The sequence below is a fragment of the Psammomys obesus genome, unplaced genomic scaffold (assembly GCF_907164565.1).
Source record: "Psammomys obesus unplaced genomic scaffold, mPsaObe1.curated_primary_1811, whole genome shotgun sequence".
In the NCBI taxonomy this organism is placed as follows: domain Eukaryota; kingdom Metazoa; phylum Chordata; class Mammalia; order Rodentia; family Muridae; genus Psammomys; species Psammomys obesus.
This window is the reverse complement of record NW_026585685.1, coordinates 3,081,432-3,108,733: the sequence shown is the minus strand read 5'-3', so window position 1 is coordinate 3,108,733 and position 27,302 is coordinate 3,081,432. Positions and strand designations below refer to the sequence as shown.

Here is a 27,302-nt window from a genome sequence, read left to right as displayed (position 1 = left end):
TATATGTATATGTATATGTATATGTATATGTATATGTATATGTATATGTATATGTATATGTATATATATAGTATATATATACTATATATATAGTATATATAGATAGGTACATTTATGTGTATATATATATATATACATAAATTTACCTATCTATAACTCTAATATATGTATTTAGCTATAAAGAATAATGAAACTATGTCGTTGACAGGAAAATGGACAGAACTGGCTGGAGATTTTCTTGTTAAGAAAAATAAGCTAGACCTACAAAACAAATAATCACATTTTTTTCTCATATAGAACCTAGGTTTTATATATATATATATATTAAGCACAAACACTTAAAAATAGGAGGATATCTATATAGGAAAGGGAAATGGAGATGTAGGAGGGGAGGAGGAATGGGAGAGGGTGGTAGGTGTTGTGGGGAGAGAGTACGGTTAAAGTGCATGATGTAGTTTATCAAAAACATCATTATGAAATGTATCACTTTGTGCAACAAATATACATCATGCTTGTGAGCTCAGTATTTAAAAATATAATTTTTAAAATAGCGCTTCTGTGTTACCTTGGTGCCTTGGTGGGATTAGTAGCTCTTCTTTTTGTTTCCACTCTCACAGATATCCTGATTTGGTCAACCAATTATGTAGTCACCTTGGTGACTAATAAAGAGTCAGTCTCCAGCCAGGGTTGGTGGCACATGCCTTTAATCCCAGCATTCGGGAGGCAGGGGCAGGCAGAGCTCTGTGAGTTCAAGGCCAGCCAGGGCTATGTAGAGAGACCCTGTCTCAAAAAAAGGGTTGAGTGTTTTGAGAATGTTTGTGTGAGTGAGAAGGGTTAAAACTCATTTATATCTGTGCACAAAGTTAGTGCATTATTGTTTGGTTAACTCAAAGGGTGAGAATCATTTTTGTTTATTTTATAAATAAATGAAGGTAAGCATCCTATGCCAGTTATTATTGTAAAAACGTCTGTGTTATTATTAATTCCAGTGTTATGGATGGAGAGCTCGGGGCTAGAGGATGTAAGTAATTTACACAGCATACCATGCCCAGCCTTATTTGGACTCCCTCCAGTGTCATGGGGTTGGGTTGGATTAACGGTTCAATTATGACATCTCTCCTTCCATGTAGTATCTTACTCTCCCATCTGTTTCCTTTCATAAATTTTGTGATCCCTGAGGATATAAGCTGTGTCTTACTCTTCCTGGCATCCTTGGTGCCTGACATGGAGCATGATACATAGTTGGCAGTCATGTGGCACCTGGCTGAGTCGACTGTGGTGGTTTGAATGAGAAAGGGCCCCGTAGGCTTACATATTTTAATGCATAGTCCCCGGTTGGTGGAACTGTTTGGGAAGGATTAGGAGGGGTGGTCTTGTTGGAGGAATATGTCTCTGAGGGTGGGCTTTGAAGTGCACATTTATTTATAATTTCCAATTATCTCTCTCCTCTCTCTGCCTCTGGCTGCGAGAGATGTAAGCTCTCAGCTGCACGTTCCCTGCCATGAGGGACTCTAACTCTCTGTCACTGTGAGCCCCCAAATTAAATGCTGCCTTTTATAAATTGCCTTGGTCATGGTGTCTCTTCACAGCAGTATAAAAATAACAAGTCACCCACCTTGGATGTCTGGCTTTAAAGTTTCACTATACTGATGTATGTCATAAGGCAAAGCAGCCAGGACTGGTGAGGACATCTTTGTGGCTACCAGAATAACTGGCTTTGTCACCGTTTTGGCTATTGTCTAGAGAGGTGGCCTTCCCCCAGTTTGGAGTCAGATCCCACTGTTCAACCAATGTCATATTGGTGTGCTCTCTCATTGGTATTTCTGGCTCAGTTCATACTGCCTGAGGATAGGCTGGTTTAGTCTTCAAGTGTGCCATGATTCATTCTCAGGGGAGTTTCTGTTTGGCTAAGTGTCCCATGAAGGATAAGTTGCTGCTTCAAATCCTCCATAGATGCCAGTAAAGCTCTAGAAGCAAGTAAGTCACTGGGGGCATTGGAACCTTAGAGAACTTTCTTCCTGCTCTTCATACTGGAGAGAGGCCCCCGAGAGAGCACAGAGCCCAAGCCTGGAGTTTTCTGGAGCTCCCAGGAGAGAGACTGGTATGTGGCTTTGAAGTGCTGGGCCAGGCCTGAAGATGGGGGCCTCCAGCACAGGAGGACAGGCAGTTTCAGACAGTGACAGCCGTGAAGCCTGTTGAGAACCAGCCTGGCTCTAAGGCAGGCCTTGCTGGGGTCAACGCTGGACAAACAGACTGTGGTCTTGAGGCAAGTGAGCAGCGTTTGGGGTTGTGGCAACCCCAGGCTGTGAGTGAGGCCAGCTGCAGTTCTGTGTCTCGGCCTTCGTTTGAGTAGAGTAATTCCCACCTGCACAGGGAAGGGTAGTGTCTTCCTCACTTTCAGTCAGTCCAAGCTGATGGGACAAATGGCTCCTCTTGGGCTCCCACACTTCTCTAAGAAAGGTCGACCTCACCCTTCCGTGAGATCTGGGTGCAAATGGGAGGGGCCAACCCAACAACTCCTAGAAAGTAGGAAACAAATAAATAAATAACTGACAGCATCCTCAGTATCTCATCGCCTAGCTGTGTGGGTCAGGGACAGAACTATGTGGAAGAAGACAATCCTTCCTGTGGCTCCTGGCCTCCTGGTGATTGCTGCAAAAAGCAGACACCTCAGGTACACTAGAGACCTGCCAGTGGCATGTATCTAACAGGCTTGGCAGGGGCCATTTGGGTGGAATTTTTTCCCTGGCTCCTCACCCCCCTTCCTTTTGTCCCTAACATGGTGATTTTGAATTCTGAGGTGGAAGGAAAGGTGTCCTGTCTCTCCTTGGGCAGGCTGAGTTGTCCTGTGACATCCAGGCTGAGGGAGCTGAAGCAGCATTGTCACCTCCCCCTGGCACTGCTGGTCGCATCACCAGCTGCTCCGTGGGCTAAATCGGATCCAAACCCAGCAGTGGCAGGAAGAGTCACTGGGCCAGAAATATAACTTCTAAGCCCTTTTGTAAATTGTCAAGGCAGGAGGGAAGTGGGGAGCAGGAAGGACAAAGCAAGCCCCTGACATCAGAATAACAGGGATTGGCCAGACCCGAACCAGAACCGCAGGGTCTTCTGCTCTCCCTTTATGCAAAGCCTTTGCTGCGGAGTGACCTATTGCGCTTAGGTGCGGAGTGGTAGGGAGTTCTTTCTTCCCCTTTTCAAAGGAGGTTTTTTTCCTGAATGGATTGGGGCTATTTTGAGAGTTTTCAAAAGAATGCCTACTCTCCAGCTTCCTAAAGAAAATGGGCTTCTTGTTAGCACTTGTAAAAGGCCCTTGCTGTGGCTTCCCTTGTGGGCAGGGATCATTTGGGGTTTATTTGAAAACCATCTGAAATGGAAGAGATTATTGTTGTGGGGCTGTGAAATTCCATAAATAGGTGTAAGATGTGACCTAGCCTTTAGCTAATGCCCTAGGAGTTAAGAGGGCTTTTCCCTGTTTCTACTTAATTTACTACGCCAGGTCAGAACAGGTGGGACAGTGGCTTATTATCTTTTCCAGTGGAGGACAGGTGAAGAGGCCTGTTCACAGTCACCAGCAGGCACAAGCTTGCAGCTCATTACCTCCCCACCTCTATTTGCTATAGCCCCCAGGTGTCTCACCCATACACACCCCATTGTCATGGAGTTGGCACCGAGGTGGCTGGTAATTTTTTGGGGTTTTTTTTTTTTGTTGTTGTTGTTTGTTTGGTTTGGTTTGGTTTTTGGTTGGTTGGGTTTGTTTGTTTGTTTCTTTCTTTCTTTGGTTGGAGGCAGGGTTTCTCTGTGTAGTCTTGGCTGACCTGAATTCCCTTTATAGACCAGGCTGGACTCAAATGCATATTGATTCACCTGCCTATTGCCTCCCTGGGTGTTGCACCACCATGCCTGGCTGCTAACTTTTCTCTAACTTTACTAGAAATGTTTATCTGTCTATCTATCTGTCTGTCTGTCTGTCTGTCTGTCTTAGCTGACTATGGGGGAGGGGGGAAGAGACCCAGAAGAATACTGAAAAACAGAACTTAAAAGTGACATTTAATAACTTCAGTATTTCCTGTGATTTGAAATCTTTAAAGCGAAACTTTAAGACTCAGTGTGTATTGGAGCAGACACGAGCATAGCTGACGGTGAGCAGCAGCCCCGCTGGCTCCTTGCTGAGGTTAGGCGCCTCCGTGTTTGGAATGCCCGAACTCAGTCTTCAGGACAATCTTGTGGGGTAGGCACTGTTTTCTTCATCGGTCGGTTGAGGAAACAGAGGCTCAGAGGGTTCAGGGGCCCCAAACATTGGTAACTGTGAAAGACAGGATTTGAGCCCTGATGGTATGGTTTCAGGATGATCTTACACTCACTGTTACGACACAGAGGATTTATGTTCACGGTCGCACTCCTGCCGTAAGGGCACACTTTGTGGGCTTAGCCGAGTGGACAGGAGGCCAATGTCAGGGGTGGCTGGCTTGTTCTCTCTAGTCTTTTACCTCCACCAGTTCTTTAATTCACCAGTTGGCAAAGACTGGGCCTTAGGGCGGCAGCAGTAGGTTGGAGGCTCTGGTCAATCATTTTCTACCTTCTCCTCTTTACCTGCCGCAAAGATGTCTTTGATCTAATGCTGTGTCATGTGTAGCCTAAGACACCGTAGCTTAACACAACCACGTTTCATTTCTAATGGTTCTGCAGCATGGGTCAGGCTCAGCTGGGTGGTTCTTCTGTAGGTCTTGACGGGGTTCCCGTGTAGTTAGATACACATAGTGGGCCAGCATGCTTCTGCATACCCCGAGATGCTCTCTGTCCCCACATGGATCCTAACGCTTCTGCCTAGATGTCGTACCTAGTACCTAGATGTCGGAGGCAGCTCAAGGCTTTGAAGGGTAGTCGAGTAGAAGTTCTCAGGCCTGGTAGAGCTGAGGCCTAGAGCTGGCCCAGTGTCACTTCTGCTATGCTCTTTCTTGGTTAAAGCAAGCCCACGTTTCAAGAGCGTATTATGGCTCACAGTTTGAGAATGTGGTCAGCCATGGTGGGCACGCCTTGGCAGCAGAACTTGAGATGGGTGGTCACATGGCAGCCACGGTTAGGAGGCAGAGTCTCCTCTCTATTCAGCCCAGGACCCCAGCCTGTGGCATGGTACCACCCACATTGCAGTGACCCCCCCCACCTCTGCTAACCCAACCTAGGGAATCTCTCAGGCATGCTCAGAGGCTAACTTAATCTAAATAATCCCCTACAGTCTCATCTCTTAGGAGCTCCTACATCAGTGTCTCTCAATCTATGGGTCACGACCCCTTTGTGGGGACAAATGACCCTTTCAACAGGGGCCACATATCAGAGATCCTGCACAGCAGACATTTCCATCATGATTCATAACAGTAGCAAAATTACAGTTATGAAACAGCAACAGAATAATTTATGGCTGGGGTTACCACAACACGAGGAACTGTGCTAAAGGGTTCACGGCATTGGGTAGGTGAGAACCACTTGCCTTGATCCTGTCAACGCCTCCACCTCAGGCTCAACATTCCCAGCCTGCTTAACTTTATTTTGCCTACAGTTCTGATACTTAACTTCTGTATCGGAAAGGATTAGAAATGTTGTAAGTGGGGACGTAGTGCTGCTCCAGGGGTGTTCAGGAATGTTTATAACTTGCCGATAATCACCAGCAGGAAGAAGAAAAAGAACCCGCAAAAGCCCACACAACCCACAGCACTGTGGGGTTTGGCTATTTTTTTTTTTTTTTTTTTTTTTTTGCTTCATTCGGTACGACTCTGTGTATCTTATAAATTGGTATTGGACATGAACCTCTTCTTCACAGGGTTGGTAACTGACCAGAGAACCTTTTTTTGCTTTAAAAGAAATGACCCCCAAATTGCTTTTTAAACCGTAAGAATGTATGCCTGTATACAGGTGTTAGATGGCTTTGCTTAAAAGGCATTTTTATCTTCCTTCTTCCACACACATGCAGAAACCCTTACCGTAATGTGTACTTGGAGACGGGCTTGAAGTCATAGGCTAAGAATCTAGTCTGATAGGATTAGTGCCTTTATGCATAGAGATGCCAGTTAACTTGGTTTGTTGTTGTTGTTGTTTTGTGTGTGTGTTGTCATAGCCCAAGTTCAGATGGGGATATTCTCAGCACTAGCAACCGTTTACCCTAAAACCCAGGAATCTGTGGGGACAGTAAGCAAGCTTCTCCCTAATGAAATAGGGCTGGGTCTTGTCCTCTGGGCGGCTCACCCGCACATCTCCAGGCTTGAGTAGGGGGCTTTGCTTTCCCTGTTTATTCTGTGCTTTTCTGATTAAAACAAGGAAGGGGTTGAGCTTACTCCAGCACCTTGGGAAGTCTTAAGTCCCCGAGTCTAGCAGTGTCCAAGCTGGTCTTCAAGCTACAGATCAGGCTTAGCTGTGGGGCTGGCCCAGGCCTCCCCTCCCACACTGGGGCCCGGCACCAATGGTCTTGGGTGGCTGCTGAAGGCCCAGAACCATTGGCTGTGACATTGAGGAGTGTTTTTAAATGCCTACTGGAGTTTTTGGCTCATGCGATTACTATCGTGGTTTCATATATAAACTGTTATTTTTAGAAATGGGTGTTTTCATTTGTAACTACTTTCCAGTAACGGCATTTCACCAGTCCCCGTGCGCACTCCCTTGAAAAGCAGCAAATAAAAAAAATGAGTGCAAGCTTAAGACTAGAGGGTGAAGGGGTTTGTTCAGGCTCTAGGAGAATTTTCAAGGCAAGCGCAGAGCTGCCGTTTGTGGTTTGGTCCTGCGGTGCCTCTTGAAAGTGGCTTTAATGAGAGTGTAAGTTTCTGGACACTGAAGCCCTGTGTTTATCCAGCCGCTCCCCGGCAGCCGCCACAGCCTGGGATGGCTTGCTGTGCATGGCGTCTGCCTGCAGCCTCACGCTGAGGCCAGAGGATTCACCTCTCACAGGGCACGGCACCCATGGAAGGGAAGCCAGCTTCCACTGCCTGGGGGGAGGGGACCGTGGCAGTTGAGACTGCTTTCCTAAGGGCTACACTTGTATATGCCTTCCTAGGAGCCATGGTGCTGTGGAAGGGCTTCCAGGGTATCGCGTTTGTATGGAGGCCGTACTGGTATTTTCCTAAGTTCTTTGCTGGAAGAACAGCTTACCTGGGACCCATGCTAGTGTAGACAGCCTACTTGGGGGCCATGCTGATACAGAGAGCCATCCCCTGGGCAGGGTTAGTATAAGCACTGAGGACCACGTTGGAGAAGGTAGCTGTTCTAAAGAGAAAATGGCTGAGATTCCCGAACAGGATCCTTTCCCCTCCAGGGCTCCTGTGGGCTGGTCCCATCCAGCTCCCGTCCATAAATACAGGTGTCATTGTGCGTGTCAAGGCGCTGGCAAGCAGGGAAGTGGTGACTGGGGCTTCCCTTCTCTGACTCACTCTATGGCCTTCAGCTCCATGCCAGGTATAGCCTGTTCCCGTCTTTGTAGTCAGAGATTGATCCCATTGGGTAGCTGTTAACCCTTGGACCCCAGGATTATCATCTGTGTCCCCACGGTCTTTCCGAAGCCAGCAGCACTGATGTTGAGGAGGGTGAGAGGCAAGAGAAGGCCAGGCTCTCAGGTTTGTGTGCAGGTGATCTTGGTCTCTGTCTAGAGAGATGTTTTTAAACACATGAGGCAGGCCATTGTCTTTGATCCTCAGGTCTCTGGTGTTTATCTCTGTGTGATTAACCACAGTAATGCCTGACGCTAAGAAAGGTCAGTTCCCAGATAGGGACTGTGGCACAGACTGGACTGAAAATATAGGCAGGTGGCGTTGAGGTGGGGATCTGCGCTATAGCCTGAAGCAGAGCTGCAGTCCTCTGGGGAGCCAGTGGCAGGGCTTTCGCCTATGGAACAGGTCTTCTGGGTACCCAAGGAGACGGCTCCAGTGTCCTGGCTCTGGCTATGACTCATCAGAGACTTAGAAGGAAAATGTCTGTCAGCTGTCATCACACTCAGAGCCCTGCACAAGAGTGTGCATAATGGCCGGGGAATGTGCACAGTTTTGTGTTGTTCCTCTCCTGAGACCAGAAGAAGCAGGTCTCCCTCACAGACCCTTACCCAGTGTGCTTATCCTATGTGAGTGGCTGCGCTTGCAGTGTGAAAGGGGATAGCTTTCAGGGCTTTGCTTTCATCCTCAGCTTAAAACGGAGATGGCAAAAGCCCGGGGAAGTGCTCAAGGTGTCCCCAAGCCTGCACTTTGGAGACCATCCCATGGTGACTCTGTCCTGTGGGTTCTGTCTTGGAAGTCTGGCGTCAGTGTCCCTGGCTTCCCATCCGCTCGTTCTTCTTTCCCTGTGGAATGATAGGCTGTGAGTCTTGTGTGTGGTCTGGTATTCAGTGTGGAGGCTCATGGTTATTGATCCAAAGTCTCCCCCTCCCCACCCCACCCTGCCTGAACTGCCAGGCTTGGGTCACCTGTGAATCCAAGAGGTCATAGACCAGGGTTTCACCTCACCAGCCAGCCAGAGCCTCTGATCTGTGTCCCTCCTCAGGATGGGTTGTGTGCTTCGTCATTTAAGATCACAGGCAGCGTGCTTCGTCCCAGAAATGTGTCACAAGATGCTTTGTCCCAGGAAGTTCACCCCGTCTCCTGGGTTAGTAAACGTAATCAAGCCGATTCCAGTTTCTGCCCCGTATTGTCCTCTTGAGTTCCAAGGTGCATGCTGCCTGTTATCCGTGTGGGACTTGATCAAGCTAGCTTCCCAAATACGAACATCTTAATTAAAAGACAGAGGGTCTGGAGATGTAAACACTATTTGTGCCTTACTGAGGCTGCAGCGCTCAGGGCTAATTCTGTTTGCTTCTCTGGGACTCACACAGAGCCTGCTGTGTGTAGCCTTGGCTCTGTCTTTCTCCCAGTCTGGGATAGTGAAGCCCCATGCATGTAGAGTATTCAGCTCTCAGAGATATGGCTGCGGATTGTTGGCAGTTGGCTGAATGGTGGGCACGGATGGTTGTGTCAGTTACTTATCTGGTTGCTGCTGTCAAATGCCTAACAAAAGCACCCTAAGAGGGAAAGGCTTTATTTTGGCTCAGGGTACAGCCCATAGGGTTGGGGGAAGTCACAGCAGCAGGAGCGCAAGGCAGCTGGGCGTATTGCATCTGCAGAGAGAGGTGAATGTTGCGCCCCAGCTCCTTTCTCCTTTCCATGCACGTCTTCCCAACTCAATTTAACCTAAGGTAGATAACTTCTCACGGCTTGTCTCTGGGGTGATTTTTAGATCCTGTCAATATTAACCATCACTGGGATGGTCTTATCCTGGCAGGGAGTTTTGACAGACAAGCAAAATCAACTTTAATTCGAGATACTGTATTTCAACATTTTTGTCAGAATACCTAGTTTAAGCCCTAAAATGTAGCCACTGGAGCAGGCCTTAGAAGTGACAAGATGGTCGGGGGTCCGGGCAGTGTTTTGTTGGTATCCTTGTGCTCTTCTCAGTCCTGATGTCACTCTTTCCTTTGCGTTCCTGCAGCGCCTCAGCTACCAGCCAGCTCAGCCCTGCCTTCCCCTTGACTAGCTTCCCTTCTTTCTTAGCTTCTGAGAGTTGCAATAAGAAAGTGCTACAAACTTGCTAGCTCAAAACAGCTCTCCGTCTCAGTGTCTCAGAAGTCTGATCTCTGTCTTGGCGGGGCCTCACTCTTTCTGGAGACATTAAGAAGAACCCTTCCTCAGTGCTTTCTCCTTCCTGTGCAGCATGCTGGCAGTCCTGGCTCTCGCTGGCGTAAGCTGCATCTCTCCCACTTCTGCCTCCTTGGTTCTTCTCAGGATACACCATTGTGAGTGTCCATGACATCTGCCATTTCCTCATCAGGTCACACTCTGAGGTTCCAGAAAGATAGAGATTTCAGGAGATGGTCTTCCTTGGGTTCCTCAGAGCTGCCCAGTGATGAACACTGACCCTGCTACTCCCACTACATATGTTGCAGGACAGTAATTACACCCATTTCTCCTCATCCTGTTTCCTCTGCTTGGAATTTCCGGAGCCCAGTGTCCACAGAATGGGACCAACAGTGACTTGTTAAGACTCAGCTCGGACATTTAGCATTGCCTGTTGTGTGGACCCCGTCTCCTTGCCTTGCCTGTGTTTGCATTCTGCCCCGGTTTGAATCTTTTAAGCGTGCTCATCATTTGGGTCGTTGTCAGCACCTGTTGGAAAACTGAACTTCCTTTTATATGTCTGGCTTGTAGCTCAATGTCTGGAGCATCACAGGGGCTCAGGGTTTACAATGGCTGTGATGGAGATGGAGCAGCTGGTTCTTCATTCTTTTCTGGATCTTTTCTGGATGTCAGCATAGTTGGCTTGAAGGATAATGAGTCTATAATCTAAACGCAAGTCTTTCCAGATCTTACTGTGCTGAGAAAACTGCTCAGCACTTCAACTACCAGCACAGACTGAGGCAGTTGGAATCGTGGCACTGATGTGGGCAGTTGCGTGTGAGAAAGATGTTCACATTTCCCATGCATGGAGAACACTGTTTTGTTAACAGAGCAAGATGAATCGGAAGAGGCTGAAACTTAAGAGGGTCTTACCTATTTGGCCACATTCTCTCCACTTGCTCTGGGAGGACTTGAAGTTGTAAAGGCGTTAGCCTGGCATATCAAAGACCTGTGCTATTTCTGAATTCAGTCATGTGTACTAGTTTGGTTGCAGAAGGCACACTCAAGGGGAGTGCAAATGAACAGTAAATAAAGGGATATGTGTGGAGGTGCATGGTGTGTGTGTGTGTGTGTGTGTGTGTGTGTGAATGCATGCTTTTCTAGACTTCAATCCCTCTCTTTACAACCTACGTGGGTGAAAAAGAGATGATTTATAGCCAAAATGTTTTCTCCAAGTCTGAGATGTTTTAGTAAGTAAGAGGACCCTGTCCCCAGGGAAAGCAGAAGTTAAAGATTAGTTTGGCACAGTGGGAGAATAATCTCTTCAGAGTCTGGAGTTGCCTGGGGTGCTCTCAAAGAAATGGATTCCGACTTCTTTGATTCTTGAATCTCCAGCGGAACGCAGAGATCACTTTCATTTCTAGAATTCTGGGAGTGTGTTGGTCATTTTTCTATTGCTGAAGCAAAATGCGTAAGATTATCAGTTTTTATGGAGGAAAGATTACTAGGGCCCACAATTTCAGGTTTTGTGTGTTTGTTTGCTTTGCCTATGCTCACTTAGCCCCAACACTTTGAATCTCCAGCAGGGATTCAAGAGCATTGTGGTAGGAAACATACAGCCCAACAAAGCTGTTCACCTCAGGGCATCCAGGAAGCAGAGAGAGAGCAGCAGATCAGGGCTCCCAAGGTCCCTTTCAAGAGCACAACCGTAGTAACCTGACTTCCTTCTGGGAGGTTTTTGCCTCCTGAGGGTTTTGCTACTTCTGACAGCATCTCAAGCCGGCAGCTGAGTCTTTAATGCTTCATCTTTGAAGGGAACATTAAAGATACAAAGCACAATAAATCATTCTGTATAAATGGATATTGAGCCATGGTTTTATGCCCAGGAATGGCATGAGCCAACCAGCCCCATTCCCTATCATAAAATGCTTGGGCCCATTATCAATAATATGATACTACTTTGCATAACGCTTTAAGGTTTATAAACACATTCCCTGGCATGATTTCAGTTAATCTTCTTAACAACCAAATAAGGTAGTCAGTCAGTTTTATCTCTCCATCGCAGGCCAAGAGGAAACAGATTTTAGAAAGTAACAGAATGGTAAGATCAGGTTTGGAATCTAGACTTTCTGCTTCTCAGGCCAAGGCTTTCTCCACCTGTGAGTCATGGCTCTCCTCCCAATAAGTGAATTGATTGTCAAGAGACAGAGTGGACAAAGAATGCCATGACCTTATGGTCCTCATGGTTCCTATCCCCAAGCAAAGCTATTTGGAGGGATCCACCTTGGCTCACTTCCAAAGACAGTCTCTCTTGGCGAGAGAGATTGGCACAGGTGCACACAAGGGACAGAGAAGCCTCCTCAGGGCACACGTGGACACAGAAACTCATGACTATGACGGTGTCACTTACAAGGCATGTGCTTAGTCTGTGCCCTTTACATTATGTTAAATCATTATTAAATCTTACCAAACGTCTAATGGTTTTATGAAGTACTAAGATTTCATAAATAGACTTGTTGAGCCAACAAGTGTTATGTGTGGAGGAAGTAAAGGAGGCCTCCCTTGTGTGTGAGGGACTTCTGCAAGCAGTTAAAGAGGCAGCGACTGCACGCCTAACTCCTTGTAGGACATTACCAGTCTGTGTAGTGCTAGGGTTCTCTGAGTGTAGGGACAGGCCACAGGGTCCATAGAGGGCGAAGGGCTCCCTGAAAGAGGCCTATATGGTACCATACGTGGAGCATATAAAGAGACAGAGGCAGGGGAGATAGATGTCTGAGCACTGACATTGGAGTGGATGCACTGTATGTCCTAGTTTTGTGAGGCTATGACTTAGTCAGCACCTAAACCGCCGAAATGACTTTGATAGCTAACAGCAAGGGAGAAGGTAGAAAACGACATCAGCCGTAGAGTTCTGAGTATTTAGACTGTTCCAGCAGCCTAGAGCAGAATGTGGACACAGGTAGCCTTTGCCTACTGTATGGCCCCATGTCTTCAGATGTTATGTACAAAGCGCAGCTCAGCGATGAACATGGGGAATCGCCGTCCTGGGTCTCAGCAAGGCTTCAGGCATGTAGCACATGGTTTATTCTATAAAAAGACGAAGCTCCGTAATGTTGGATTTTTAACTCAAACAGTTGCAGCCTCTTTAAAATTGGACACATTGGTTGTGTATTGTCTTCGTTCTGTGGACATTCTTATTCCCTCCTAATGTGGGAAGCATTGAGTGCCAGACAAATAGTTCTCTGTAGGCGAGAGTGTGCACAGCTCTTGGAGGCATTTATAAACTTGGCGCAAGAGTACTTCTGCTCCTGCATTAGCTTGTCAGCCTGGGCATCTGGCCAGGACCGTGCCTGGCTGTGACGCACCCTGGTGCCTCTGTGAGATGAGGGATTGGAGAAGGAGCAGGGCACCCACTCTTCTCTTCTGTGGTTCTTGGGAGATGGGCTTCTCTGGCCTTGGGAAGACTGAGGCCCTGTGTGAGGCTCCATGTCTCTTGTCCCACAGCACCAGGCCCATCCTGGTAAGTTCTTAGGGGATGTCAAGGATTTTGCTCCAGCATTGGCAGCCACGAGCCTTTATTATTATTATTTATTACAATTTATTCAATTAGTATCCCTGTTCTGGCCCCCTCCATCGTCTCCTCCCAATCCCACCCTCCCTCCATCTTTTCTCCCTTTTCCCCTTCCATAGTCCACTGATAGGGGAGGACCTCCTCCCCTTCCATCTGACCCTAGCCTATCAGGTCTCATCAAGACTGGCTGCATTGTCTTCCTCTGTGGCCTGGTAAGGCTGCATGCCCCAGGGAGAGGTGATCAAAGAGCAGGCCACTGAGTTCATGTCAGAGACAGTCCCTGTTCCCCTTACTAGGGACCCCACTTGGAGACTGAGTCTATGGGCTACATCTGAGCTGGGGTTTTAGGTCCTTTCTGTGCATTGTCCTAGGCAGTGCTAGAATGTAGCCGGGTAGGAGCTCTGCAAGAGTGAGGCAAGGACAGAAGATGGCACTTGCGGGATAAAGGCATTGAGCAACGACACTGTTTCCTCAGCACTGGACTGAGCCCGTGGGATTCTCTGGGCTCCGCCCTGTGACCTGGATGAAAATCAAAACCCAGCAGCCGGCACAAGGTTTGCTTTGAAGATGGCCCTGTGAGTAACTGCCTTTAAGTTCTTAGGTTTTTTTTGAAAGGGGGATTTATTTATTCACTTCTTTGTAATGTGGATGCATCTGCAGAGTTTCTAGGCAGCATATTGCCTGAAGGAGCCACAGAGGCCAGAAGGGTGTATTAGATCCCCTGTTACAGGTATAGTCATATAGGTGCTGGGAACTGAACCTGCGACATCTTCAAGAGCAGCCAGTGCCTAATGGCTGCATCATCTCTCAAACCCCTGCCCCTCCAGTTTTTTAAGTTTGGATGAGGGACATGGTTTTCTGTTATAATAATCCCAGCACCTAGAGAAATTCGTCTGCTGGTATAAAAGCATGGGGTGAACTAGTTTGAGCCAGTGTGTCTGTCTAGCCGAGGTTTGTTTTCACACTTAGGGGCTCTGTCTCATCCTAGGCCCAGAGGTTCTGGAAAACTAGCCCGTGGGCAGAGCCAGAAGAGCAGCCGCAATGTTTGGGGAAGTGTGTGATGGGAGTGGGTGCGCCTCTGCATGCAGTGGGGGTGAGGGAACCCCTGCCCCTCTCTGGAGAAGGTCACAACAGAGGGCGGGGAGGAGGCTGAACGCACACTGAGCTGATAAAGCTCTGCAATGACACCCTTCAACTTGAGGGTCACCCCTTGGGGAAGCGACTCTTGCATCCCACACTGTCCTAATGCCTGTTCGGTTCCCATGAAGTGCAGAGGAAAGCACCCTCCCAACTAGGCCTCATCCCCAACCCTGTGTGGAGCGGAGGGAGTCAGGGGAAGGGGGGAGTGGGAGGTGACACGCGAGAGCTTCAGCTAAGGGCTGCCTGGTGAGTAGAGAGTGAAGTGACAGTCTCTGAGCCACTGTGAGAGCATGTACTCCTCCAGGAATCCAAGGCAGCCCCTCTCCTGGCATTCTGGCTAGCGTAAATAATCCTGATAAGCCCATTATCTTAGAGTGCCGGGAAGGAGCCTCAGAAGGCAAGATAAAACAGAGCTGTGGTATTTAGCACGCCGTGGTTGGTGAACGGCCTCAAGAGCTGCAGGTGTCCGGTGAAGAGCCAGCATCTAGGCTATCAGTTTGCAATGCAGTTAGTTCCAGCCAGACCACACAGCGCACACCGCCATCACATTGTGTGGCTCGTGAATTTCTGGACCTTTGTTTTCTTGCCTGGAGTGATCACGAGGGTGAGCCGAGATGGGGTGAGTGAAGGCACTTCCTGTGTCAGTGCTGGTTGATCTTGGAAACATCAGGGGTTCTGCATCTGCAGCAGAAAGTGTTTCCGGTCAGCTCCCAGCATGCACCCACGCTCCTGGGAAGGGGTGTTATCATCTGTGCTCCACAATGGTAGCTTGGAGTTATCATCTGTTGAGTGCCCAAGACAGCGGCTGAAGGGCAGGGGCTTGTGAGGATCTTAGGACCCAGATGATCCTAGCTGAAGCCACATTTCAAGTCGACTCTGCTTCATAGGAAAGCCATCCCTCTAACATTGAAGGCCAGGGGCAGTGTTGTGTGTGAAACCGGCCACTGATTGAGGGCCTCAGAACTCTGACCTTCATTCAGGAGCTCTGTGACCATCATCAAACCTCCTACTTTTAATGGAGGGGGGGGCTCCTCAATTCTCTTTCTTTCTTTCTTTCTTTCTTTATTTCTTTCTTTCTTTCTTCCTTTCTTTCTTTTCCTTTTCTTTCCTTTCTTTCCTTTCCTTTTTTCTTTCTTTCTTTTTTTTGTAAACTAAAGACAAACAGGAAAATTTCCATATACACCAAACCCAAATCTCAGTTATAGGTTGTAACTTACTTTCTCCTCTTCCAGCTACTGGCTGGATGGATACTGGGAATGGCAGAGCCTGGGAAAGGGAAGGAGGCTATAACAGTGGGACAAGTGGGGAGTGCAGGAGCCAGGGACTTTCCTGGGAGATTACCCTGACTTGCTGTTAGACTTAGAAGGACTTCTCATTTCAGACCCGCTGTAGTCTGTGAAAACCTTGCATTCATTTTTGTTCTCGTTTCACAGCATCCAGAGAGCAGCACTGGTGGTTCTGGAAAATTACTACAAGGACTTCACTATCTATAACCCAAACCTCCTAACAGCATCCAAATTCCGAGCAGCCAAGCACATGGCGGGCCTGAAAGTCTACAATGTAGATGGTATGTGCTCGAAACCGTTTGTGGGGTGTGGGGACATGGTTAGGCTGCTCTGTGGCTAAAACTTTATGGTACATTTGCTTCTACCTGTATTCCATGCTTGCCTTATAGTCTTTTCTCACTTCAGAACAATTTCTATTTTTGATTTTAAATGTAGGCAAACATGTTTTCCAGGGGAATGTCAGTTTACCATCTACATACATGTCAAGTTCATCCACTAGGGGATTTTGGTATTAGAAATTGTATTCCTTACCTCCTGCTGGGAACACCTTAGGTGAAAACCCTTAGGAAATGAATGCTTTTCAAAATCTCCACAACTAACCCAAAGACGGAGAATGCTCCCTAAAGGCAGCAGGCCTAGAAGCACAGTTCAGGCTGGGAGCCACTCTCCTGCATCTCAGTCCTGGCTGGGAGCAGGAGCCGAATGGTGACAAGAGGCTAAAGCCAGACTAGAGGAGTCAGCACCCAGGTTCATTCAGGGTGTCAGGTGACCAAGTGTGAGAAACAGGACTCCCTGTCATTTCTTGCTTGGCACCTAGGGTAAGACAAGGGTTTTGCAGACTCCAGAAGGGAATCGTGTTGTCACCAGGTCAGCTGACTTACATAGGTATCAGGTTTTCGTAATGGTATACTGTCTACTTTTTTTTTTTTTTTTTAATTTGGCTATCTAAGGTATATGACTGGTAAATTTCATTCATGATGGGAAAACTTAATCAGCAGAAACAGGTCCCCCAGAAGGAAGCCTGAGGTCCTGGCCATGTCTTTCTGCTAAGAAACTAAGTGGGGTAGTCCTCAGGCCGACTCACAGATGGGGAGTTCTGTGGTCTCTGGGCTCCGGTGTTTGGGGTGACAGCACCCAGGCTTAGCTTGTTTTCCTGTGTGTGATCACTGTACGTGTCCCTTGACGCTCTTTTTTCTCTGTCTGTCCTTGTTCTCCCGTCCTCCTCACTCTCTCTCAATGTTCGCTGCATGCGATGTCCCAGCTGCCCTTATGGCCAAACTGAAACTTTGTGTAGCGGACGGTAAGTGACATCTTCGGCACTCTCTGGCGGGTGTTGCTCTTGGCCAACGTTTTCAGGGGTGAGCATCCAACAGCCCCTTCCGAGTTCTTCTTCCACGGCCCCCATCAGACTGGGGTTAGAGTTCACGGTGGCTGTGAATTCGTAGTACCTCGCTTAGGGAAGTCACTCTTAGGATCTGTGCGTTCTCCATAGGGCGTGGGTGGGAGAGTACCAACAACAGACCCCGGCACTGTTTTTATGTTCCATTTCCTGGCCTTCGATGTTAAAGCTGCTCTACCGTTTTCCTTGCACCAAAGGGCCCAGTAACAATGCCACCGGCCAGTCCCGAGCCATGATTGCCGCGGCTGCTCGGCGCAGGGACTCCAGCCACAACGAGCTGTATTATGAAGAGGCTGAGCACGAACGGCGGGTGAAGAAGAGGAGAGCGAGGTCAGTGACCCTCACAGCCCTGGCCCCTCTTGTCAGACGTTTTATTTTTCACCTTTTTTTTTTAAAGAACTTCCAGAATTAGCTCTGTGTTTGTAAATATGACCTGTGTGAATGTTTACAGTCCACTTTGTTCTCGCGTGTCTCAGACTTTGTGTGTCATCACCACCAGACGTACCTCTAAACACTCATCACTGGCCCCAGGCCCACTCACAAAGCTTAAGGTCTGTGGGGCTGGAGCTGGAGCCTGGGCCTTTGCATTTAGAGCAGATTTCCAGCAGCTTCTGCTGCTGCCCTTGGAGGGGGCCAGCCCTACCCACAGGGTTTCCTATGCTAACTGAAGGTGACGTAGGTGGCTTCCCTTGTGCCTGCTGCCTAACCCTTTCCTGAGCTGCTGTCGGGGGCTATGAAAGGCGGGTAGATCAAGGAGGTTGAAGCTCTGCTTTATCTTCCTTTTTTTTTTGTAGCCCAACCAGGCCTTGAACTCTCTGTGTAGCTGAGGATGACGTTGAACTTCTTTTTAAAAAGTTAAAAAAAAATCATCTGTGTGTTTGTGTGTGTGTACGTGTGTGCGTATGTGTGATTGTGTGTGCCACATTGCACATGTGGAGATCAGGACAACTTTTGGGGATTGGTTCTTTCTTTCCACCACAAGAGTTCCAGGGGTCAGGGATCAAATTCAGTCTATCAGGCTTGGCAGCAAGCACCTTTACCCTGAGTCATCTTGTCGGCCTGACTTACTGGACCTCTTGCTCTACCCATGCACTGCTAAGGATTTACCCCAGGTCTCTGTGGTACAGCCAGGCACTCTCCCAAGGAAAGCTCCCCTAGCTCTGGTTCTTCATCTGCTGCTTCTGCATGCTCTCACCTTCTTCCCAGTGGTGTATGAACCAGAAGTCTTTCTACCTCACCTTGTATTGGGGAAATCAAAACACAGGTTGAAGTGACTTTCCTGAGCTTGTTTTTGGCAGAACAGAGAGGCCCAGGCACACCTCCACCCTCATCTTATTTCTGCTGTTGTTTTTCTTTCTCCCAGGTTCTTCTCATCCCCTGGGAGGACCACTAGGGATAGCAGTGTTGGTAGTAGGCCAGGGTGCTGCAGTGAACAAAAGACTCCCTGAGTCCTACGGATTGTCCCCAACTCCCCCCCTCCCCCGCAATGGGCACCGCCTTGACACTGTGCCGAATCTCCTTCCAGACTGGTGGTAGCAGTAGAAGAAGCCTTCATCCATATCCAGCGTCTCCAGGCTGAAGAACAGCAGAAAGCTCCCGGGGAGGTGATGGACCCCAGAGAGGCAGCTCAGGCCATCTTCCCCTCCATGGCCAGGGCCCTGCAGAAGTACCTCCGCACCACACGGCAGCAGCACTACCACAGCATGGAGAGCATCCTTCAGCACCTGGCCTTCTGCATCACCAACAGCATGACCCCCAAGGTGCGATTCCGGGGCCGGTAGGCAGACAGGTCCCAGGTTCGGCCAGCCGCCTGGCATCCTGTGTCTCCTCTGTGGTTCACCACCTCATTTGGAGACTTGTCTTTTATTTCTATGTACTTGTGTGTCTCTGTGTGAGCATCTCTTGTGTGTGTTTGGACGCCCCCTGCAAAGGCCAGAAGAACGTGTTAGGTCCCCGGAGGTAGAGTTACAGATGACTGCTCGTCTCCTGAAATGGGCACTAAACTTGAGCTGCTCGGTCTCTTTAACTGCTGAGCCAGGTCTCCAGCCCCACCCACCCTATTTGTTGACACAGGGGTGTCTCACTGATCCTGGGACTCAGTGATCCTGCTAGACTGGCTGGCCAGTGAGCCCTGGGCTCTTTTCTGTCTCCCCAACGCCGGGAAGACAGTAGGCACTGCCATGGCCATTGGGGGGGGGGGTCGCTAAGGATCTAAATACAGATCCTCACACACACTTGTACAACAAGCCTTTTACCCACCGGACCAGCTCCCTGGCCGGGTTAAATTGTTTTTTAAATGTCCATTTTGAAGGTCTCTCAGCAGGACAGAGTAGTGGCTAGGGTGGGCGCTTGTGCTAAACCAACCCATTTTAACCTGTAACCTGGACCCTCCACCAGCTGTCTGGCTGTCTGGCTTTGGTACTCTGCCTCAGTTTCCTGACCTGTAAATTGAGGCTGTTCTTCATACCTCATGTTAATTCATGTGATGATATGTTAGAAGTCATACCTGTCATTTGACAAAGTCCGACTAAACAGCTGTTGGTTTTCGGTAGAAATGATGTCACCATTTTGGGTGTTGTAGAATTTGTTTTTATGGAACTGTCTTTCAGATGATGGCATTAGTATGTTTTTAGGGATAGATATTACAGTATCCATCAATGCTATTTAATGCGGGACAATGGCCAAGAGGGAAAAGGTGGCTGCATCGGATGTTCAGATTCTCACCCGAACCACTTAGTTGGTTTGTAGCAGTGCACAGGTTTTTTTGTACTTGATTCATGCCATGTATAGGGATATCTGCTTGATGGGGTTGTTGTGTAAGAAATAATGATAAAGGAAGCTAAAAAGCATATACGTCTCATGAAAGCATGAATGGCCTTGGCATGGTGCCCGTGGAACATTTGATAGCTTTGTCCCGAAGACATCTAATTCTTATACTTCCCACAGGGGTCAGCACTACCGGCCTGGAAAAGCCATGTAGAAATATCCAGAGAGAAACTGTTAGGTTTTCCATTTCTTTGACTCAGCAGTCCCTCAACCAGGAAAATTCTCTAACACAGTCAGGTCCGTTGTGAGCTCGGTATCCACAGGTCCCACATATGTGGAGTCTGCCGGCCGTGGGTGGAAACATGCATCCCCGCACTGAACATGTAGACACACTTTCCTGCCCCACTGAGCGGGTGTGCACACTCCTGTCACTGTCCCCTAAACAGCACAGCGTAGCAGCTACTTAGCGTCACAGTGTCGAAGGTATCGCAAGCCACCGAGACATGACGCATCCTAAAGGACAGACGTCTGCAGGGTACATGCAGATGTCGTGGCATTTTCTATGAGGTGTGAACATCAGATTTTGCTCTATGAGGAGCAGCCTAGAACCAGCTTTTCAATTACTACCTGTAGGCACAACTCTCCATTAAAGGTGGGCTGTCCACCCCCCGAATATTCTATTTAATATTTAATATTAATAATGAATATTATTAATAAATATTTATTAATATTAATATTAAATATTTAATATTTAATATTCCAAACTGGCAATCATTTACAAGTGAAAGAGTGTCTAGCATGCTATAGTATATCATCTGTTGAAGACTTACGCTTTCTTAAGAAAAGTCTAATGTAGGAAGTTATGTTTTCACCTGGTTGTGGTAGCTTATGACTACAATCACAAGGCTTGGGCGGCTGAGGCAAAAGGATCATGAGTTCAGGGCTACCCTGGGCCATGTAGTAAGTTCTAGTCCAACCTGGGCTAGCTAGCAGAACCCTTCTTAGAAACAAACAAACAAACAAACAAAAACAAAACTTGAGCTGGTGAGATGGCTCTTTGGATAAAGGAGCTTGCCGCCAAACCTGAGTGCAAGTCCCAGAATCTATATGCTGGAGTAGAGAACTGACTCCAAAGTTGTTTTCCAACTACATAGATATCATAGCATGCATGTGTGTGCATACGCACATACATACGTGCAGAGTAAACAAACAAATGAAGTAATTAGAAACCCAAAACAAAAATCAAAAACAAATTTTGAGGAAAAAAAATAATAAAACACTGTTTTTCCCCACTACACCACACACACACACACACACACACACACACACACACACACACACACACTCCCTACAGTTTTTGCTGAGGTTGGTTGCTGTATGTTCTTTCAACTGTGTCTGCATTCTAGTTTTTAAGGCAGGAATGCTTTGATATTAGAAACATCTGTATTTTGATAACCTGCTTTCCTTGCTCAAAGCGTCTTGGCTCCTTCATTCCACACACGCAGACCTGGCTCACGAAGCTTCAGCTCCCTTCCCTCGAATAGCTGCTCCTGATTCCACCAGATCCGTAGACGTGCATAACCTCTTGTCTGTTGACACACATTTGAATTAAGTTACATGAGTCAAAGCACCTTCTTCTGTGCCTATTGCCATGGCTACAGCTGCTTGCACTGAGCTGCAGAGTGGAGGAGTTACGAAAGAGGACTGCTTGAAAACCCAAAATGACCTCGGCCCAGGACCAGATGAATACATGCCAGTGTTTTTCATTGTATATCATCTGTTCCTTCTTTCTCTCGACTAAACCGATTTATGTATTTAATTCTATGCCAGACAGATTAGAAAACAGTGGTGACATAGTTCTTACCCTCAGCACGTGTGAAGCCTGGTGGGGAGTGGGCAGCAAGTCATGATAGTTCAGGAAGTGACGTATGACACCATCCCGGTGATTTCAGGAGCTTCTGCAAAAGAATGTGTCAAGCCGTTTGAGAGGTTCAGGGAGATAGTGTAAGATGGGAAGGGCAAGAGAGGAATTTGGGCAGCAGAGCTCGGCAGGAGGAATGAATGGCACATGAGAGGATGTAGTGGAATCAGAGAGCTTTGGCTTGTTTGGTATCCCTGGAGTGAGAGCTCAGAAGAGTGGAGGGGGACATCGGGTCTGGCCATCTCTAGACAGGGCAGCACCGGCATCAGTTCTGTGTAAAATAGCCACCGTGCAATGAGCCCACTGGAGCTGTGAGTGCCTTGTGCAAACTGAACGTTCCCACCTCCTGGCAGCCCAGTGAGTGAGGTCCAGTAGTCTCTGCCCGGAGAGAGGGCACAAGACTGAGCAAAGGCACGCAGCCAGCAGGTGGTAGAGCGTGTCCTGATGTCTGCCTCAGATTCAGTGATGACTCCTCCGAGCCAGGTGCTCAGTCCACCCTCAAGAATCTTTTGCTATGGTGGGTGGAGGTGCCTGTGTCTCCAAGTGGCATTTATGTCAGCAGCGGCTTCTGACAAGCATGAGCAGTTAGGCTGCTTCCTTCACCTCACCTCACCCTCTGGTTGCAAAAGAGAAAAATGCAGTAAGTGGTCTGAGGAGTCTTTCTCCCCTCAGAGAGGGTCTCGCGCAGCTTCAGCGTGCTTAGCAGAACTCGGGTCTAAGGTGTGGTCGGATAACATTTCCCAGGGATAGGAAAGATGGCCCCTGGCCATGAAGCACAGCAGCCCTTGGCGCTTCCCTGATGTTCTTCCTTGGTTTTCAGGCTTTCCTTGAACGATACCTCAATGCGGGCCCCACCTTGCAGTATGACAAAGATCGCTGGCTGTCGACACAGTGGAGACTTATTAGTGACGAGGCTGTGACGAACGGGTTACGGGATGGAATTGTTTTTGTCCTCAAATGCTTGGACTTCAGCCTCGTGGTCAATGTGAAGAAAATCCCGTTCATCGTACTCTCTGAAGAGTTCATAGACCCCAAATCTCACAAGTTCGTTCTTCGCTTACAGTCTGAGACATCCGTTTAAAAGTTCTATACTTGTGGCTTTGTGAAAAAAACAAAAGAAGAATATATAGATAGATTTTATATATATATATGTATATGTATGTCCAGGGGGAAGTTCTTTTATAAAGACTTTTTTTTTTTTATTCTTCAATGCTGACTGAAACTGGCAGAGGATAGACCAGTATCCTTCGACCGTCTGCACTTTATTGGAAAAGAATCAAGTGATGTCCACCCTGACGAGCAGCTGGCGACTTCTTACTTTAATAAATGGAACTTCTGAAGAAGCTGTTCCCTGGAGTTTCTGCAACAGCTGAAAACCAAAGTGTAGCTGCTGTGTCCTCGGGAGCCTCGCCTTACAACTGGTCCCTGCCTATGGCCCAGTACCACATCCCCCTATCTTTCTGGTGTCCCCTTATAGATTCTAGGGGACTCACTGTTTTCTGCTTCAGGAGACCAGACACTACACAGCCACATGTGTGTTTGTACATGTAATTATCCATATCACTACACCACCCTGGGGAGTGGTGGGCAGTCCAGGAAATGTCCACACGCCTGAGTCTTTGTTCTTTGTTGCCTTAGATTCTGATAAGAGCCTAACAGAAAATGTGCACTGGCGGTTTGCAGCTGCTAAGTGATTTGCTTTTTCATTTTCCAGAGTGAGAGAGAGAGCCCTGCCTGCCCTGTTTCTGGCCCTGTTCCTTTTGGCCTGAGGCAGGTAGCCCTTCCTAGGCCGGATTGCCTACCTGGGCTCCACTCTAGTCCACTCTCCTGAGCATGGGACCAACCACAGCCCTGCCTGGTGGGCAGCCCTGGCCAGGCTAGCTGGGCCCTCAAGACTGACAGGGACTTGCCCTTCCATGTATACCCTCAAGCTCTTTGCACAGCCTCAGCCCCTCCCACAGTCTTTCTCTGGAGAAGTGGGGTATGACCCTGGGGAGCCATTCAGCTGCAGCGCCCCTTTTAAGCCTCAGCAAGAACCCCATCCACCTAGTTCCCCTTAGCCCTGCTTCTCGCAAACCAGGGGAGACCAACACTGTGACTCCCAGTTGGCAGGTGCCCCTTGGAGCCATCCAGTTTCCCAGGGAGACAAGCCCTCACAAAGCTCATGTGCCAAGCTGCCCTGCCACGGGAAACCAAACAATGCCCATCACCCTGGCAACTACTGCTGTCCCATCCCCGTGGTTTGTGACCACCACCGCCACTGTGCAACTTACCGAAAGGAAAAGGGTCGCTCTGCCCTTGCTGTACAAATTGCCCTTAATTATTAGTCAGGAAGAGAGGAAAAAGGGATGCTGCAGAACTGGGGAAAGGGAGAATAGGGATCAGTGTTGCAGTCTAGGAGGCCCCTTCTGTCTGCATGTTTTGTAGCTGGTTTGAGAGGACAGTGCAAGGGAGTGTCCGAAGACCTATGCCCTGACACTTTGAAATGGGCTGCCCTGGTCTGTCCGCCTTCCTCCATCTGAAGCGATGTTTCACAAAGTCCTCACTCTTTCTTTTCCCAGCTGCAGTGACCTTGTTTCAGAAAAGGAGGACACTGTCACCATGCCCAATATCAATGCTCCCGTACCCTTCCTGTGTATGCACCCCAACAGACCATACTATTTTGTCTCTCACTTAAAAAAAAAAAAATCCAAATTGGCTTAGGATATTTGTGATACTTAGAAAAGCCAGCATTACTCTTCGTTGGATTGACTTTTGGCTCGGAAAGTTGTGTCCGGGAAGGAAGGCGAATCCATGGACAAGGTACGGAGCCAGGATGCCGCATGTCAACCGCGTGGCTCCATCTGAGACAACCTAGTGTAGCCTTGGTGCTCTGGTCTTAGCTCTTCCCTTCAGGTCCCTTCCAACTGGAAGTTCCTCATGATGTCTTTCTCAGGAAATATTTTAGGAGAGAAGGTAAGGGGTGGGCAGCCCGTGAGAGACTGGCTGTGTGTGGAGGGGAATGCCGCAGAGCAGCCGCTCCACCACTAACGCCACGAGGTCGCCAAGTGCCAGAGTGTGATAATGTAGCGTTAAAAGCAACACTACTCAATGGTGTTTTAAAACACCGTGCTTCCAATCCTGTCTTAAATTAACGGGTCTTTTGAAGGGGTTAAATTGGAGTCATGCGTTGGCATGTGCGTGCCCAACAGGGCAAAGAAAGGTTTAAATTTTAAATTAAGGAATTAATTTATTTGTTTTTTTTTTTTTTTCTCCTGACCCTTCTCCCTCTGGTTTGCATAGGAGAATCTCAGACTTCCTGAAATTATTGTTTGGGTTGTAAATTGAATATTGATTTTTTTTTTCAAAATGCTAAGTTTGTATCAATTCTTTCCCCAAAGAAAAACAAAATTAAAGGCAGGATCCTAAAGTTCTTGTGTGCCCAGGATCTTAACAGCCTGAGTGGAAGTGGGAACCATGTGAATGATATTTTGTAAAAGAAATGTAAAGTTGCAGAAAGCTGCATCACACAACTGAAGACAATAAATTTTTATTTCATTTATTGGACCCTCAATAGCCTGCTCTTTTTAAAGAATGTAAATCGTGCCCTACAGCTAGCACGATGCATGAGCCTATTAGAGGACACAGGATTCCATTACCTTGAATGTTTATAGATTTTTTTTCCTTATAACTTTAAACCTAAGTTATTAAAATTCTAACATTAAATGTGAAAGAACTCAGTGAAGAGTGTAGTCTGATATTGCTTTCTTCTCCTTGGTGATTTTCATTATTTACAAAAGCAGACAACTTTTGTTCGGAAGTATGTGCTTTAAAAAAAAAAAAAAAAAAAAAAAAGGCAGTCTTTAATAGTCCATGAATGGAATGTTCAAGAAGTCAGAATAGATTTTAAAGGTTATAAGGCGCATTCATTCTTCGATTATCCATGGAGTCAAAACCTAGCTAAAATTTATAAAGTAAGCCCCAGAGAAAATGCTTAGCCATCTTTTTCCCCCAACAATTATCACCTTCCTTTGTTCCTCTGACTGTCCCTTCTGAGATCTGCAAGAAGACAGATTCTCTACAGCAGAGAGTGTGAAGCCAGTGGCCTGGGTACATTTGTGTCATTGCGAGTCCTTGTTAGGAGCGTGGGACTTCCTGATGAGTGGGGAGATTGGCCATGCTGGTGAGTCTTAGAAAGGCTCATGGTGCTTGCTCTTGCCACCCCCTGAGTCAGAGGTGGTAGTTCTACTGTCTATGTCATCACCTGGAGTGGGTGGATTAAATGTAACAGCTTGTCTTAGTAAAGGTCATTGCTGCTGTGATGAAACCCCATGACCAAAGCAACAGGGGAGGGAAGGGTCTATGTATTTTATGCTTCCACATCACAGTTCATCACCAAAGGAGGTCAGCACAGGAACTCAGACAGTGCCAGAACCTGGAGGCAGGAGCTGATGCAGAGACCATGGAGGGGTGCTGCTTACTGGCTCGCTCCTCATGGCTTGCTCAGCCTGCTTTCTTACAACACCCAGCACTAAAAAGCCCAGAGGTGACCCCACCCACAGTGGGCTGGGACCTCCTCCATGGATTACTAATTAAGAAAATGCTCTACAGGCCTGCCTCTGCAAACAGATGTTAGGAGGGCATTTTCTCAATTGAGTCTCCCTTCTCTCTGGTGACTCTAGCTTGTGTCATGTTGACACAAAACTGAACAGCACAGAGCTCTGTGTGTAGCTACTACCAACATATTGGACTCACGGAAATTGACTACTCATGCCTCCTCACTGACAATCGTTGACCCAGTGAAACAACAAAGCAGATTCCCCGGTTTGCCCTCTTCATCCCTGGCCCTGAGTGTGGATGATTGTTCTCACTTATATTTCTCTGAGTGTGGGTTGCTAGGTAGGCGTGTTTGCATGTGGGCAACCATGACATCTGTGCGAACAGTGACAAGACGGTATGTGTGTCATCTCTGCATGTACATGTGGCTGGGCCTGGGAGGGTTTCCATCTCTGTTGAAGAGAGTTCCTCGGGGCTGGCTTATGTCTGTACTCTCCTCTATTCCTTATGCTGGCTTCTCCCCAAGGAGATGTCTGTGGGAGCCTGTTGTCACCCGGTGGTGGCCTGCTCACTAATTTTTTTCTTCTTGTATAAGGACCTCTATGACCTGCAAACAGCAAGAAATAGACAAAAAAGAGTACAAACTCCATGGAGTTTACTGCTCAGGTTTCACTACCTTGGAAGCCTCCAGCACATTTATTAATGTAACTTAAAAAAAAAAAACAAAACCAATTATTAGTTATTGGGATTGCCAGAGATGGCCATGTGATCATTTAAAGAGTCCTGTAGCAAAGACCCTACGATTATCGAGTGGCATAAAGTATTTCTGGGTAGTGTTTGCTCTTTATGGCTCTTGTTACACACACACACAAACACACACAAACACAATCACTACTGTGAATTTACCTCTATGTAACCTTGTCATATCCCATTATAAATAAAACATACCTTTTTTTTTAAGCCCGTAGTGCAGTTCTTGAATGGTACTCAGCAGGGTCATGAGCTGACACTAGTTTGGTTCCATTGAAACCACCTTACTGAGCTTCAATCAAATGGGTGCTCAAAA

At 47.6% G+C, this 27,302-nt stretch overlaps 1 protein-coding gene across 5 annotated transcripts in view; it reads left to right on the top strand.

Moving 5' to 3' along the window:
• The window catches only part of Vangl1 (VANGL planar cell polarity protein 1), a 50,427-nt gene that overhangs the window by 20,467 nt on the left and 2,658 nt on the right, over positions 1-27,302 (top strand). For 2 of the 5 annotated variants that reach the window (XM_055628480.1, XM_055628470.1), the window contains exons 5-9: positions 15,762-15,895; positions 16,876-16,914; positions 17,211-17,343; positions 18,539-18,773; positions 22,521-25,414. In XM_055628480.1, the coding sequence (XP_055484455.1) occupies positions 15,762-15,895; positions 16,876-16,914; positions 17,211-17,343; positions 18,539-18,773; positions 22,521-22,781 (802 nt within the window). In that variant the 3' untranslated portion in view covers positions 22,782-25,414. Of the gene's footprint in view, positions 1-15,761; positions 15,896-16,875; positions 16,915-17,210; positions 17,344-18,538; positions 18,774-22,520; positions 25,415-27,302 lie in introns of those variants that run through there. The other 3 variants (XM_055628510.1, XM_055628500.1, XM_055628490.1) reach the window with 2 other exon arrangements.